Genomic DNA, 14,157 nt, shown 5'->3' on the forward strand with positions numbered 1-14,157 from the left:
TTATGTCATGCAATGCAAATCACAGTAACATCGCAGATTGACGTCTCGACCCAGTCAGGGCTGAGAAAACTTGGGGAGTTCTTCTGGAGAAGATAGAGACTGTGAATTTAGGAATGTGAATATATAAGGTACTTCTATTATATTCAGTGGTTTAATTTGCCTTGAAAGGTATTTCATCCAGTAACGTATAGTGCTGCACACGCAGGTTATGACTTTTGAACTTGTGCATAGGTTTCTCTAAATGCAAAAATGTTCGAAGGAATCAACACTGGCTTTAAGTGTTGTGGTTCTGTTCGCCGAGCTGGAAGTTTTTGTTGCAAACGTTTCGTCCCCTGGCTAGGCGACATCATCAGTGCTTTGGAGCCTCCTGCGAAGCGCTTCTTTGATGTTTCTTCCGGTATTTATAGTGGTCTGTCCTTGCCGCTTCCGGTTGTCAGTTTCACAGTCAGAAACGAATTCTGCTTACCAGCCTGTACTGTGCTCTGGACTGAACCATTACATTTTTTATATGGCGATAATTTAGAATGAAATGCTTCAATACTTGGGAAAGTTTATAAACACCCAACTGTCCCAAATAGTGATCTGTTAATCTGTTTTTAAATGAGATTTCACAGTGTAGATATCCTATGCACAAAAAGAGATGGGTTTACCATGGGTTTTAATGGCCTTCCCCTCCAAAGTCTGGTGGAGAGCTATTTCCAAAGTTATACTGTCACCCTTCAATTGATTTTTTAAAAATCTGCATAAAATCACTAGAATTCTCTATTGCATTTAATCTAAATGACTCCACTATGCATAAAAATTTATAACAAAGGTTGGTACTGATGATACAGAATGTTTTCTCTATAGCGTGACTATTGTGTTTTCATCCACAAAGACAGCAAGTATTATTAGAACCTGAAAATACATGTTTTAAAGTTTGATTTTCAGAACAGTTTCGGTACCTTAAACACCTGAAGTTCCTCCAGAACAAGCTCTTCTGTAACCCAGTTTTCTTTTGTCACACTCACCACCTTTAAAATTGTTCCAATATCTGAGGGGAATATAGACATTAACATATATATTTTAAGAAAACAAAATTTAAATAACCTTTTCCCTAGAAAATGAGGCAACGTGTAATCTGAAATTGCAGGAAAAGCTCAGCAGATCTGGCAGCATCTGTGCAGAGCAAGCAGGGTTAGTGTTTTGGGTCCAGTAACCCTCTGCACAACTTCAGAATGGCAATCTGAAGAAAGGTCACTGGATCTGAAATGTTAACTCTCTCTCTCCATAGACGCTGCCAGATCTACTGAGATTTTCCAGAAATTTCTGTTTTTGTTTCTGATTAACAGCATCTGCGGTTCTTTTTTTTTCCCTCAATATACAATCTGCTTTGGTTAATAACTCTGACCTAATTCAGGTAACTGTGCTCCCTGCTAGCACTCTCACTGTCCAAAGACATGATCTACCTAATCCTGGTCACTGTCACCTCTTCAGTGTAACTAGGGGTGGGAAATCAAAGCAGTTTAGCTCGTGACATTGACATTCTGAAAATAGAATGGGAATTATTTTAAAACCTTACACCAAGGTTGCAAGGCTGAGAGGCTTTTAGCTGGCATATCTGGCATTTATTTATTTCGACTGTAAACTAATGTTATTACAAAGGCTAGTTAAAAATAAGACTGCACCTGGATTTATTATCCCAACTATAAATAACGTAAGTTCCGCAATTAAAACCCATCCCTGTGCCACAGACACCCAGAGCAGGATCACAACGGACCAATAAGAGGCTCTGTTCCAGCTCCCAACTCAAGGATGTGACAATACTGGCACTGGATGTCTGCTTCTCTGTTTATTCCCTTCCCTGATATACACAGCCCCCATCCTCGGTTAAACGTCCTTTCTCCCGGCTAATTACCTGGAGGAAGAACACCCTGCTGATTCAGGTGAATTATGGGCACTGATCCAGACTTCTATAAACAGTCGCTACAGTCCATAAAGAAACTCATTGTGTGAACATTTTTAATGTTTCGATTATGTACTGGAGTGTATTTACTTTCTGATCTTATCAGTGGATAGCATAAGGCTTTGGGCAGGTTCTCTCCCTGAAACAAAGCAAACTCAGGATGCCAATAAGGAAGCAATTAAGACAGAGTTAAACAGTCTAATCCAAAGCTGGGGCCCTCAGATAAACTACAATCCAATAATTTTTCATCATAATTGAAACTGGGCAGAAGGAGCCAATCTCTCAAGTGGAAAACCTATCCATCGCAGCAAAAATAGGAACACAAATCATAAAGAAACAGATTGTGTTTCCAAGAATAAAACACCTAATCTCTATGTCAACCAAGGCTTTTACGTTTCCCTTTATAAAAATTCTCACTCTAATTCTGCCGATTAATTTTGGATATCCCACTTTATGTTGAAACTGGAGAAATTCCAACAATGATTCACCAGAATAAGACTACAGAACTGAGTTCTACAGAGAGGTTAAACTTACGTCCTGCATCCCAGAGGTAAGGAGATTAAACCTCAAGCTGCCTGATCTGCTTGGAGCTACGGTGTAATCAATAAGTTGATAAAGGGCGCCTGAGAATCCAGAGCAAGAAATCCAGCTTGGAATTTATCCAATTGGTGGGAGGATTAACTTAGTTAAAATGCACAAAACTTTTAGGTATTAAAAAGCTAAAACCTCGGAGGTGAGAGGAATGTAAGACTACGTGATGATGGGAAGGATGTGAACAAGGAACAAAAGTAGGCCATTTGGCCCCTTAAAGCCTGTTCTGCCATTCAATAAGATCACAGCTAATCTGGTTTTAACCTCAATTCCAATGTATATAACAGCCACCTGCTGGTCCCTCTCCTCTTTGAGAATACTCTGAGATATCCTTGGTCCTGGCACTAGGGAGGCAACACACAATTCTGATCTCTCGCTTTGGCCACAGAAACGTCTGTCTGTCCCTTTGACTGGAAAGTGCTCTGTCACAATTGATCACTTGGAACTTGGTTACTTTCGAGCCAGTCTTGGAAGCAGAAAGCTGGCTGGTTGTGCAGGAAGGTGGCTAATGGGGTGCCACTATTTAAGAAATGTGTTAAGGAAAAGCCAGGGAACTATAGACTGGTAAGCCTGATATCAGTGGTGGGCAAGTTATTGGAGGGAATCCTGAGGGATAGGATTTGCATGTTTTTGGAAAGGCAAGAAGTCATAGTCAGCATGGCTTTGTGCGTGGGAAATCATGTCTCACTAACTTAATTGAGTTATTTGAAGATGTTACAAAGTGGATTGATGAGGGCAGAGTGGTGGATGTGATCTATATGGGCTTCAGTAAGGCGTTCAACAAGGTTCCCTGTGGGAGGCTGGTTAGCAAGGTTAGATCACACAGAATACAGGGAGACCTAGTTATTTGAATACATAACTGGCTCAAAGGCAGAAGACAGAGGGTGGTGGTGGAGGGTTGTTTTTCAGACTGGAGGTCTGTGACCAATGATGTACCCTGAGGATCAGTGCTTGGTCATTTATATAAATGATTTGGATGAATTTAGGAGGCATAGTTACTAAGTTTGCAGATGACAATAAAATTGGAGGTATAGTGGACTGCCAAGAAGGGTACCTCAAATTACAACAGGATCTTGATCAGATGGGCCAATGGGCTAAGGAATGGCAGATGGAGTTTAATTCAGATAAATGCGAGGTGCTGACATTTTGAAAAGGCAAATCTTACCTGGACTTATACACTTAATGGTAAGGTCCTGGGGAGTGTTGCTGAACAAAGAGACCTTGGAGTGCAGGTTCATAGCTCCTTGAAAGTGGAGTCGCAGGTAGATAGGATAGTGAAGAAGGCGCTTGGTATGCTTTCCTTTATTGGTTAGAGTATTGAGTACAGGAATTGGGATGTCATGTCATGACATTAGTTAGACCACGTTTGGAATACTGCATTCAATTCTGGCTTTCCTCCTATAGGAACGATGTTGTGAAACTTGAAAGGATTCAGAAAATGTTTCTAAGGGTGTAGCCAGGGTTGGAGGGTTTGAGCTACAGGGAGAGGCTGAACAGGCTGGGGCTGTTTTCCCTGGAGCATCGGAGGCTGAGGGGTAACCTTCAGGATAAATAGGTTAAATAGGATCTATAGGATAAATAGACAAGGTGGGGAGTCTAGAACGAGGGTTTAGGGTGAGTGGGGAAAGTTATAAATAGGATCTAAGGGGCAATGTTTTCACACAGAGGGTGGTACGTGTCTGGAATGAGCTGCCAGAGGAAATGGTGGAGGCTGGTACAATTACAACATTTCAAAGGTATCTGGATGGATACATGGACAGGAAGGATTTAGAGGGGCATGGGTCATGTGTTGGCAAATGGGACTAGATTTATATCGGATATCTGGCCAGCATGAACGAGTTGGACCGAAGGGTCTGTTTCTGTGTTATATATCGCTATGACTCTACATCCCCTGATAATCTTTCATCCCTTTATAATCAAGATTCTATCTCCCTCTTTCTTAAAAATATTTAAGATTCTGCATTCACTGCCTTTTGAGGAATGGAATTTCAAATACTCTCAGTTCTCAGACAGAAGAAAACGTATCCTCATCTCAGTATTAAATATTTAAATATGTTTAAGCAGTTTGGGAATCCCCCAGGAGAGAAAACATCCTTTTCACATCCACATGGTCAAATCTCTTCAGGATCTTATATGTTATAATTAAATCAGCCCAGGAAGTACAGACCTAGCCTATCCAGCCTTCCCTCACATGGTATCCCAGGTATTCATCTTGTTGACATGAAGCCTTGATCTTAGAACTATGCCTAAAACAAGTTTCAAACAGCAATGCACTGAGACTCCCTCAGCTTCCCATACTCCTCCAGCTCTCTAACTCCTTAATCACTCTCACGCCTTTCTCATTGTTCATCATTTTAGTGACTGGATTTGGTGGAGAGCATTTGGACCCCAATGTTGGGGGTAAAAGGCAGTCCTGCACCTGTCACCAGTCTGCCCTTGCCTTCCATGAGGTAGCTTCCAGTGGGTCACCCTTCCCCTCACGATTCCAGCCTGGGGACACCTGTCCCAGTGGAAGTCAAGCAGAGAGTCCAATGACTAACCTCAGCTCTGAGGAGCCCTCAGCAGCCTGCAGAGAATTCATTAACGGGGCCAATGTTCGTAAGGCCATTCAATTGGAGAGGATCCCCTTCAGCAGGAGAATTGACAGAAGGGCTCAAGGACCTTTGTCCAGCAGCTCCCTCTCTTGTGCTGCAGTCTGCATCCAAGAGATCATGTAGAGTGAGGCATTGGTCTTCACAAGAGGCAAAGAGATATCCAATGGCAGGTATGTACCAACACTAACACAAAATGGCCCCAGACAGTGGGATTCAATCCCCTATATCTGCTTGTTTATGATGGTCTATCAAATCATGTCATTAATAAATATCATTTTTTTTTAATACATGGGATATGGGCATTGCTGGTCAGCATTTATTGCCCATCCCTAATTGCCCAGAGGGCAGTTAAGAGTCAGCCACATTTGATTTTCCCCAACAATTAGCAATAATTTCATGATATCATAAGACTCTTACTTCCAAAGTTTTACTGAATTCAAACTCCACCATCCTGACTTTCTGGATTTATAGTCTAGGGATATTAGCATTGGACCATCACCTCCTAGTCTATTTACCTGGTTGTTCTGTATGAAGTTCTGCCTGTGCTCTTATCCTGATTACATCTTTATTCCCATTACCCTCTCTGTTTGAACAGTGTCCTGTGCATTGCTGAGGGAATGCAGCATTGCCAGCTGAGATCCTGTATACCTTTCCATTTCAGTTAAGAAGACACTCAGCGCTAATTCAAGCATAATACACATCTTCCAACCTGCTTCTTAATGAACACCAATAAAATCGCGTTGTGCTTGCCTATCAAAAAACAGTGGCTCCTTTTACTGGAGTTGGAGCATTTTGGAATGTTACACAAATGCACAATTCTTCCTTTACTAAATCAATTGATACTTCAGACTGAAACTTCTTAACATAGTTTAAATCAATTCTACTTTGTCTTTCACAGGGATAAGACATTTGCGTCAGCCCATTCTCACCCATTCTATAATTAAACCACGATCCTTCTGAAAGGATTCCCTCCTGAAATTAGATTGGATTCTTGGAGTGACCTAAATCATATTTTTCGTTCAGTTGGTGAGCTTCAGTTCAATATGAACCAGTTCCGAAGAGCTCACTCAACATGCTTTACATTAAAGCTTATGCAATTCCCTTTGGCACTGAGTACTAGCTCACTGTTGGGTTCAGAGAGGGGCTTTAATGAGTTGACAACAGAAAGGAAGAGAAAGGAAACCTTCGATTTACGTAGCACTTTTCATGGTCCCTGGCCTTGCCAAACTGTCATCCAGGCAGTGTTAGAACTCTGAGGCACAGTCATTAATGTGGCCAGCACAGCAGCCAGTGTCCAGCCTGCTCTCACAGACAGACCGACAGACAGACAGACAGATAGACTGCAGTGTGACAATGATTCTGGGAAATACATAGCCAGGCCACCAGGGCCAAGACCCCTCCATTTCCTTCAATTGTTCCCGAGGATTTTCTATATCCAACAGGTGGCTTAGTTTATCACACGACGATATCAAAGGAAAGGGCTGATAGTTTGACTTTACACATGGAGATAAAGAGAGAAAAAGAGAAAGAGATAAACAAGAGAAGAAAAGGAAAAGATGAAATGAAAAGGAAGGAACAATAGATTGAGAAAGAGCTCCATCTACAGGACAAAAGGAGCAAGTGAATGTGCACAGTTCACACGTCTCCGGTCTGGGTTTGGAATATTGTGAGCAGTTTGGACCCCGTGTCTGAGAAAGGATATGCTCGTGTTGTAGGGAGGTCCTGAGGAGGTTTATGAGAATGATCCTGGGGATGAAGGGCTTGTCATATGAGGAGTGGTTGAAGACTCTGGGTCTGTACTCAATGGAACTTTGAAGGATGAGGGGCGATCAGACAAAAACTTGCAGAATACTGAGAGGCCTGAGTAGAGTGGACATGGAGAAGATGCTTCCACTGGTATGAGAGACTCAGACATGAGGGCACAGCCTCACAGTGAAGGGACAATCCTTTATAAATGAGGAATTTCTTTAGTCAGAAGGTGATGACTCTGTGGAACTCATTGCCAGAGAAGGCTGTGGAGGCCAACTCATTTAGATTAGATTACTTACAGTGTGGAAACAGGCCCTTCGGCCCAACAAGTCCACACCGACCCGCCGAAGCGCAACCCACCCATACCCCTACATTACTCCTTACCTAACACTACGGGCAATTTAGCATGGCCAATTCACCTGACCCGCACATCTTTGGACTGTGGGAGGAAACCGGAGCACCCGGAGGAAACCCACGCAGACACGGGGAGAATGTTCAAACTCCACACAGTCAGTCACCTGAGGCAGGAATTGAACCCGGGTCTCTGGTGCTGTGAGGCAGCAGTGCTAACCACTGTGCCACCATGCCGCCCTAAACAGAGATAGATAGGTTCTTGATTAGGAGGGGGATTAGGGGTTACAGGGAAAAGGCAGGAGAGTGGGTTGTAAAACATGTTAGCCATGATCAAATGGAGGAGCAGGCTTAATGGGCCAAATGAACTGCTCCTATCTCTTACAATCTTCTGGTTATATATTTCAATTTCTTTAACTTAAAATACTGTGATCAATGTACACACTCCAAATATGTTATCAACCCACATGGCATCATTGGAGGATGGCTGGTGTAGGGGAAGAACACAAAAGATATGATTAAATCACGAGAACCTCAGGTCCCTTTTTCAAAAGGTTTAACAAAGAACAATGGGTGGATTTTGAATGCACCAGCAGTTTTTATTCATTCATTGGGTGTGGACAATGTTGTCTACTGCCAGTATGTATTGGTATGGGTCTGGAGTCACGTGTAGGCCGGACCAGGTGAGGATGGCAAATTTCTTTCCCAAAAGGGCATTAGCTTTTGGACATTTGGGGGAAGACACAATCAGATCCAGTAAAGACATTTTCAGTCAGTCAATAGAACTTTCAGTTACCTGTTCCAAGAAACATGACATCATACTGTCCATCCTCGGCGACCACATGATCCACCACAATCTGTGTCAGTCGGTAGTCAACATTGATCCTGGTAAACACTGGCCGTGCAGTCATTGGATACACAGACTTGTACATCACTGGATGGTACCTAATGAAGCTGATCACTTCATCTGGGAAATCTTTTGTAGACTTTATCAAGGGATCATACGTTTTACTGGGACACTGTGGGGAGAAAAGATTTTTAAAAATAAAACATGAGATTTTTCAAAACACATTTCATACAAAGTAAATGACAAAAATAAATATAGATTCGACATCAGATCTGTCAGCCCCACCAGGCCGTTTGTCTTTTGGTGAAAGTACAATTTTCTCGTGTTCCCTGTACTCAGTCACATGGGCTCTGCAACTCCCACAACCCCTTCCCCCTTCGTTCAATTACATAAATATTTCAGCACATTGAGTCATTCAGCTGATCTGCTGGATGTCAGTGTTTAGATCATGTTTATAGCCTGCTCCCAGCCTATTTGCTTATTGTCTATTCCTAGCTGGTTTCTGAAACTAGTTAGCTCCCCCTGAATAGTTCATGAATAGCTAGGTCCACATCCTGACCATTCCATGGGCAAAGGTTTGTCAAGAATTGGACAGAACAATAATTACCACATTTTTGCAACCAATTCCTCCTGCTGCAACCACTTCAGAATCTCTCCCTTTCATTGTTTTGGAATGATGCTCCTCAGCTACTGTTTCATGTTTCGTGTGTAACACTTTCTCGGTAAGGCATGGTTTGTGTAAAGAAATTCAAAATTTTTAAGGGGAAAAACAAGGTATAAAACACAAACAGGTCCAATTTTAGAATCAAATTCAGGATTATTGAACATTCATCCGAGTGCTGTAGACTGCAAGTCCAGCTAATGATAGGCATCATCGCTGTGTTGTCACAAGAACAAAAGAGACGTCCAGCACAGGAACAAGCCCTTCGGCCCTCCAAGCCTGTGCTGATCATCATGCCCTAGCTAAAAGAAAACGCAACCCTTCTGCCCTTATTTAGTCCATATCCCGCTATTCCCTCCCTATCCATGTAACCATCCAGATGCCTCTTAAATGTCGCCAATGTGCCTGCTTCCACCACCTCTTCTGGCTGTGCGTTCCAGGCTCCTTCCACTCTCTGTGTGAAAAATGTCCCTCGCACAACTCTTTAATTTTCCCCTCTCCCTTGGAACCTATGCCTCCTTGTAACTGAAACCTCGACCCTGGGAAAAAAAACCTCTGCCTCTCATAATTTTATGAACCTCTTTTGTAGTCCTAGGATGAAATCTTCACACTGAGAATGGCTTCCATTGTGTTATAGACCTGCTAAATGGGATTGATTCAAAACAGATTGAAAATCTCACAATGAGCTTGCCCTGCAGACCCCCAGTATCATCAGAATTGTGTCTGGCCACAATCTGTAATCTCATGGCCTCACTCCACCGTTACAGTCAATCCTCAGTGAAATGAGGGACTGACTTACACAGCCCTTCACAATCTTGATCACTATTGACTGTGTTTCAGTAGATGATGCTGACTAGAAATTGAAACTACAGCATTTTCCTGAAAAACAAGAGGCTTTCCACAATGGAAACACACTCTGCAAAATAAATCTCAACTGAATGACTGATGTTTCTAACAGCTGCTCAATAGAAACTCAGAATTGTAGAATTCCAAAGACACAACCTTCCAAACCCAAGTGCTGTCACTCCCTCTAGTGTCCAAACAGATCAGTCTTTAACAAAATTCTCATCATGTGCTGTTCAAGTACAAAATTATTTGGCAAAGAAACAAAGAGGGGTTCCTCCTTCCCAAGGGCTCATTTTTTATTTTTCATCATTTGGAAACTGATTACACCCCACACCGTGTGCCAATTTATCATGCATTTCATTACTTGGGGATTTTTCTTGATTTTTATGAGAAGGTCTCTGTTTTGAGGATTACAGAATTAATATCCATAAGTCTGCTGCTTCCAGAAATAGCTATGTTTCTCTATTTCCCTCTAATTACAATTACTGCTCCACTGAATGCTGATTGGGTGGGCACAATTCATCCCATAATAACTGCCTAATGGTGTACTATCCAATCAGGAGGATTTTAAAATAAAATTCACCCATTATTTGTATTTTCATCTAATTATGTACTATGATTTCTTTGCTGACTGACAGAGGTTTCTAATCCATTTGACCCTCGATTCTAACAAGTGGCTGCTAACTAATTCCAGATCAGACTGAACAAGTTCTAATGGGAATTCTGCTCAAATTTGTCTGTGGCAGGTGGTGAAAGAACCAACAATGGGGAAAAAAAATCCTCATTGACCTCTTCCTCACCAATCCACCAGTTATAGATGTATCAGGCCGTGGGAGGATTGGAACAAGTGACCACTGCAAGATATCCTTGGAGATGAAGGGCTTTCCTGATGCAACATCGATTTTCCTGCTCTTTGGATGCTGCCTGACCTGCTGTGTTTTTCCAGCACCACACTCTTGACCTCTGGAGATGATGTCCAGGACCTACATGGAGCCTACCTGCTGCATTGACTCAGAACAGATTCAGCAGCCCAAACTCTGAGTGTTCCTGAGACACGTGAGGACCATCAGCAGCAGAAGAATGGTATTCAACCAGAATCTGTACCTTAGGGCCCAGCCAGCCAGCTCAGTGTGATTCCCACGGCCGTACTTTCAGCTGCTGCCTCATGCTCCATTTATGGAGCAAGTGGTCACATTTTCCCCAACCCATCCTCAACAGATTCAGCATTACCCAGCCTTTCTGCAGAAGGTTGGACCTCCTCTTTCTCCACTTGGGTCGTTGCCGTGTTGTGGTGAGTGATGTTTAGAAGTGTATGACTGAAAGCTGGGGCTGCTGTCAGTTTGTACATTGTACCATATGGACTAGAGGATTGCAAACAAATGGATGTGATTTTGGAAGTTTTGAGGCAATGAAATGTTTTGTTAGCTATTGGTCAAATCTGCTGTTTGAGGAGAATGTTTCCCTGCAGACTCACACATTAGACCCTAAGATATAGGAGCAGAATTAGGCCATTCAGCCCATCCAATTTGCTCTGCCATTCAGTCATGGCTGATATGTTTCTCAGCCCCATTCCCCTGCCTTCTCCCTGTAACCTTTGATCCCCTTATCAATCAATAACCCACCAATCTCTTACTTAAATACACTCAGTGACGTGGCCGCCACAGCACTGTGTGGCAATGAGTTCCACAGATTCCCCACCCTCTGGCTGAGGCAATTCCTCCACATGTCAGTTCTAAAGGGTCATCTCTTCACTCTGAGGGTGAGCCCTTGGGTCCTAGTCTCTCCTACTAGTGGAAATGTCTTCTCCACATCCACTCTATCCAGGCCTCTGGAGATCCCCCTCTCATCCTTCTAAACTCTATCGAGTACAGATCCAGAATCATCATCCACTCTTCATATGACAAGCCTTTCATCACTGGGATCATTCTTGTAAACCTCCTCCAACATCAGCTCATCATTGATTAGGTGCAGGACCCAAACCTGTTTACAATATTCCAAATGCAGTCTGACCACAGTTTTGACCAACTTCAGCAGTACATCCCTGCTCTTGTATTCTAACCTCTTGAAATGAATGCTAACATTGCATTTGCCTCCTGAAATACCATTGATTCTACATATTAACCTGAAAAGAATCATGAACTAGGACTCCTAAATCCCTTTGTGCCTCAGATTCCGAAGCCTTTCCCTGTTTAGAAAATACGTCCCTATTCTTCTGACCAAAGTGCATAAACTCACATGTCCATGCTGAATTCCATCTGTGCCCATTCTCCTAACCTGTCTAAATCCTTCTGCAGCCTCCCCCATCCTCAATACTACCTGGCCCATCACCTGTCTTTATCTCATCGCCAAACATAGCAACAATGCCCTCACAGCTGTTTTGTCCAGATTGTTAATGTATAATGTCATATAGTCATACAGTCAGAGAGATGTACAACACAGAAACAGACCCTTCGGTCCAACTCATCCATGCCGACCAGATATCCTAACTTAATGTAGTCCCATTTGCCAGTACCTGGTCCATATCCCTACAAACCCTTCCGATTCATACACCCATCCAGATACATTTGAAATGTTGCAATTGTACCAGCCTCCACCACTTCCTCTGGCAGCTCATTCCATACACGTACCATCCTCTGCAAGGAAACATTGCCCCTTAAGTCCTTTTATATCTTTCCCCTCTCTCCCTGAGCCTACGCCCTCTAGTTCTGCACTCCCCCACGCCAGGGAAAAGTCTTTGTCTGTTTATCCTATCCATGCCCTTCGCGATTTGAAAACACTCCATGAGGTCATTCCTCAGCCTCCAATGCTCCCAGGAAAACAGCCCCAGCCTGTTCAGCCTCTCCCTATAGCTCAAATCCTCCAACCCTGGCAACATCCTTGTACACCTTTTCTGAACCCTTTCAAGTTTTACAATATTCTTCCAATAGGAAGGAGAGCAGAATTGCATGCAATATTCCAACAGTGGTCTATAACCAATGTCCTGTACAGCCGCAACATGACCTCCCAACTCCTGTACTCAATACTCTGACCAATAAAGGAAAGCATACCAAACACCTTCTTCACTATCCTATCTATCTGCGACTCCACTTTCACGGAGTTATGAACCTGCACTCTTTAGTCAACAACATTCCCAAAGACCATTAAATGTATAAGTCCTGCTAAGATTTGCTTTCCCAAAATGCAGCACCTCACATTTATGTAAATTAAACTCCATCTGCCGCTCCTCAGCCCATTAGCCCATCTGATCAAGATCCCATTGCAATCTGAGGTAACCTTCTTTGCTGTCCACTACACCTACAATTTTGGTGTCACCTGCAAACTTACTAACTATACTTCTTGTTTTCATATTTAAATCAATTATATAAATGACAAAATGTACTGGATCAGCACCGATCCTTGTGGCACTCCACTGGTCACAGGCCTCCAGTCTGAAAAACAACCTTCCACCACCACCCTCTGTCTTCTACCTTTGAGCCAGTTCCATGTCCCAATAGCTTGTTCTCCTTGTATACCATGAGATCTAACCTTGCTAACCAATCTGCCATGAGGAACCTCGTCGAACATCTCACTGAAGTCCATATAGATTATATCTACAGCTCTGCCATCATCAATCTCTTTGTTACTGTTTCAAAATATTCAGTCAAATTTGTGAGAAATGATTTCCCATGCACAGTCATGTTGACTATCCCTAATCAGTCCTTGCCTTTCCAGATATATGTACATCCTGTCCCTCAGGATTCCTTCCAACAACTTGCCCACCACCGATGTCAGTCTCATCTGTCAATTGTTCCCTGGCTTGTAAGTGGCACTACATTAAACAGTGGCACCACGTTTGCCAACCTCCAGTCTTCTGGCACCTCACCTGTGACTATCGATGATACAAATATCTCAGCAAGAGGTCCAGCAATTACTTCTCTAGTTTCCCACAGAGTTCTAGGGTACACCTGATCGGGACCTGGGGATTTATCAACCTTTATGCATTTCAAGACATCCAGCACTTCCTCCTCTGTAATAGGGACATTTTTCAAGATGTCACCATCTATTTCCCTACAGTCTATATCTTCCATATCCTTTTCCACACTAAATACTGATGCAAAATACTCATTTAGTATCTCCCCCACCTCCTGTGGCTCCACACAAAGGCCGCCTTGCTGATCTTTGAGGGCCCTATTCTCTCCCTAGTTACTCTTTTGTCCTTAATATATTTGTAAAAACCCTTTGGATTCTATTTAACCCTATTAGAGTCATAGAATCATAGAGATGTACAGTATGGAAACAGACCCTTCGGTCCAACCCGTCCATGCCGACCAGATATCCTAACCCAATCTCGTCCCACCTGCCAGCACCCGGCCCATATCCCTCCAAACTCTTCCTATTCACATATCCATCCAAATGCCTCTTAAATGTTGCAATTGTACCAGCCTCCACCACATCCTCTGGCAGCTCATTCCATACACATACCACCCTCTGCGTGAATAAGTTGTCCCTTAGGTCTCTTTTATATCTTTCCCCTCTCACCCTAAACCTATGACCTCTAGTTCTGGACTCCCCGACCCCAGGGAAAAGACTTTGT

At 43.0% G+C, this 14,157-nt stretch overlaps 1 protein-coding gene across 4 annotated transcripts in view; it reads right to left on the bottom strand.

Moving 5' to 3' along the window:
• Positions 1-14,157, bottom strand: part of sema3d (sema domain, immunoglobulin domain (Ig), short basic domain, secreted, (semaphorin) 3D) — a 356,167-nt gene that overhangs the window by 63,772 nt on the left and 278,238 nt on the right. For all 4 annotated transcript variants that reach the window (XM_060842587.1, XM_060842584.1, XM_060842586.1 and 1 more), the window contains exons 12-13: positions 8,027-8,249; positions 945-1,033 (exon numbers count right to left, since the gene is read on the bottom strand). In XM_060842587.1, the coding sequence (XP_060698570.1) occupies positions 945-1,033; positions 8,027-8,249 (312 nt within the window). The remainder of the gene's footprint in view (positions 1-944; positions 1,034-8,026; positions 8,250-14,157) is intronic.

Source organism: Hemiscyllium ocellatum, chromosome 23 (genome assembly GCF_020745735.1).
Source record: "Hemiscyllium ocellatum isolate sHemOce1 chromosome 23, sHemOce1.pat.X.cur, whole genome shotgun sequence".
NCBI classification, from domain to species: domain Eukaryota; kingdom Metazoa; phylum Chordata; class Chondrichthyes; order Orectolobiformes; family Hemiscylliidae; genus Hemiscyllium; species Hemiscyllium ocellatum.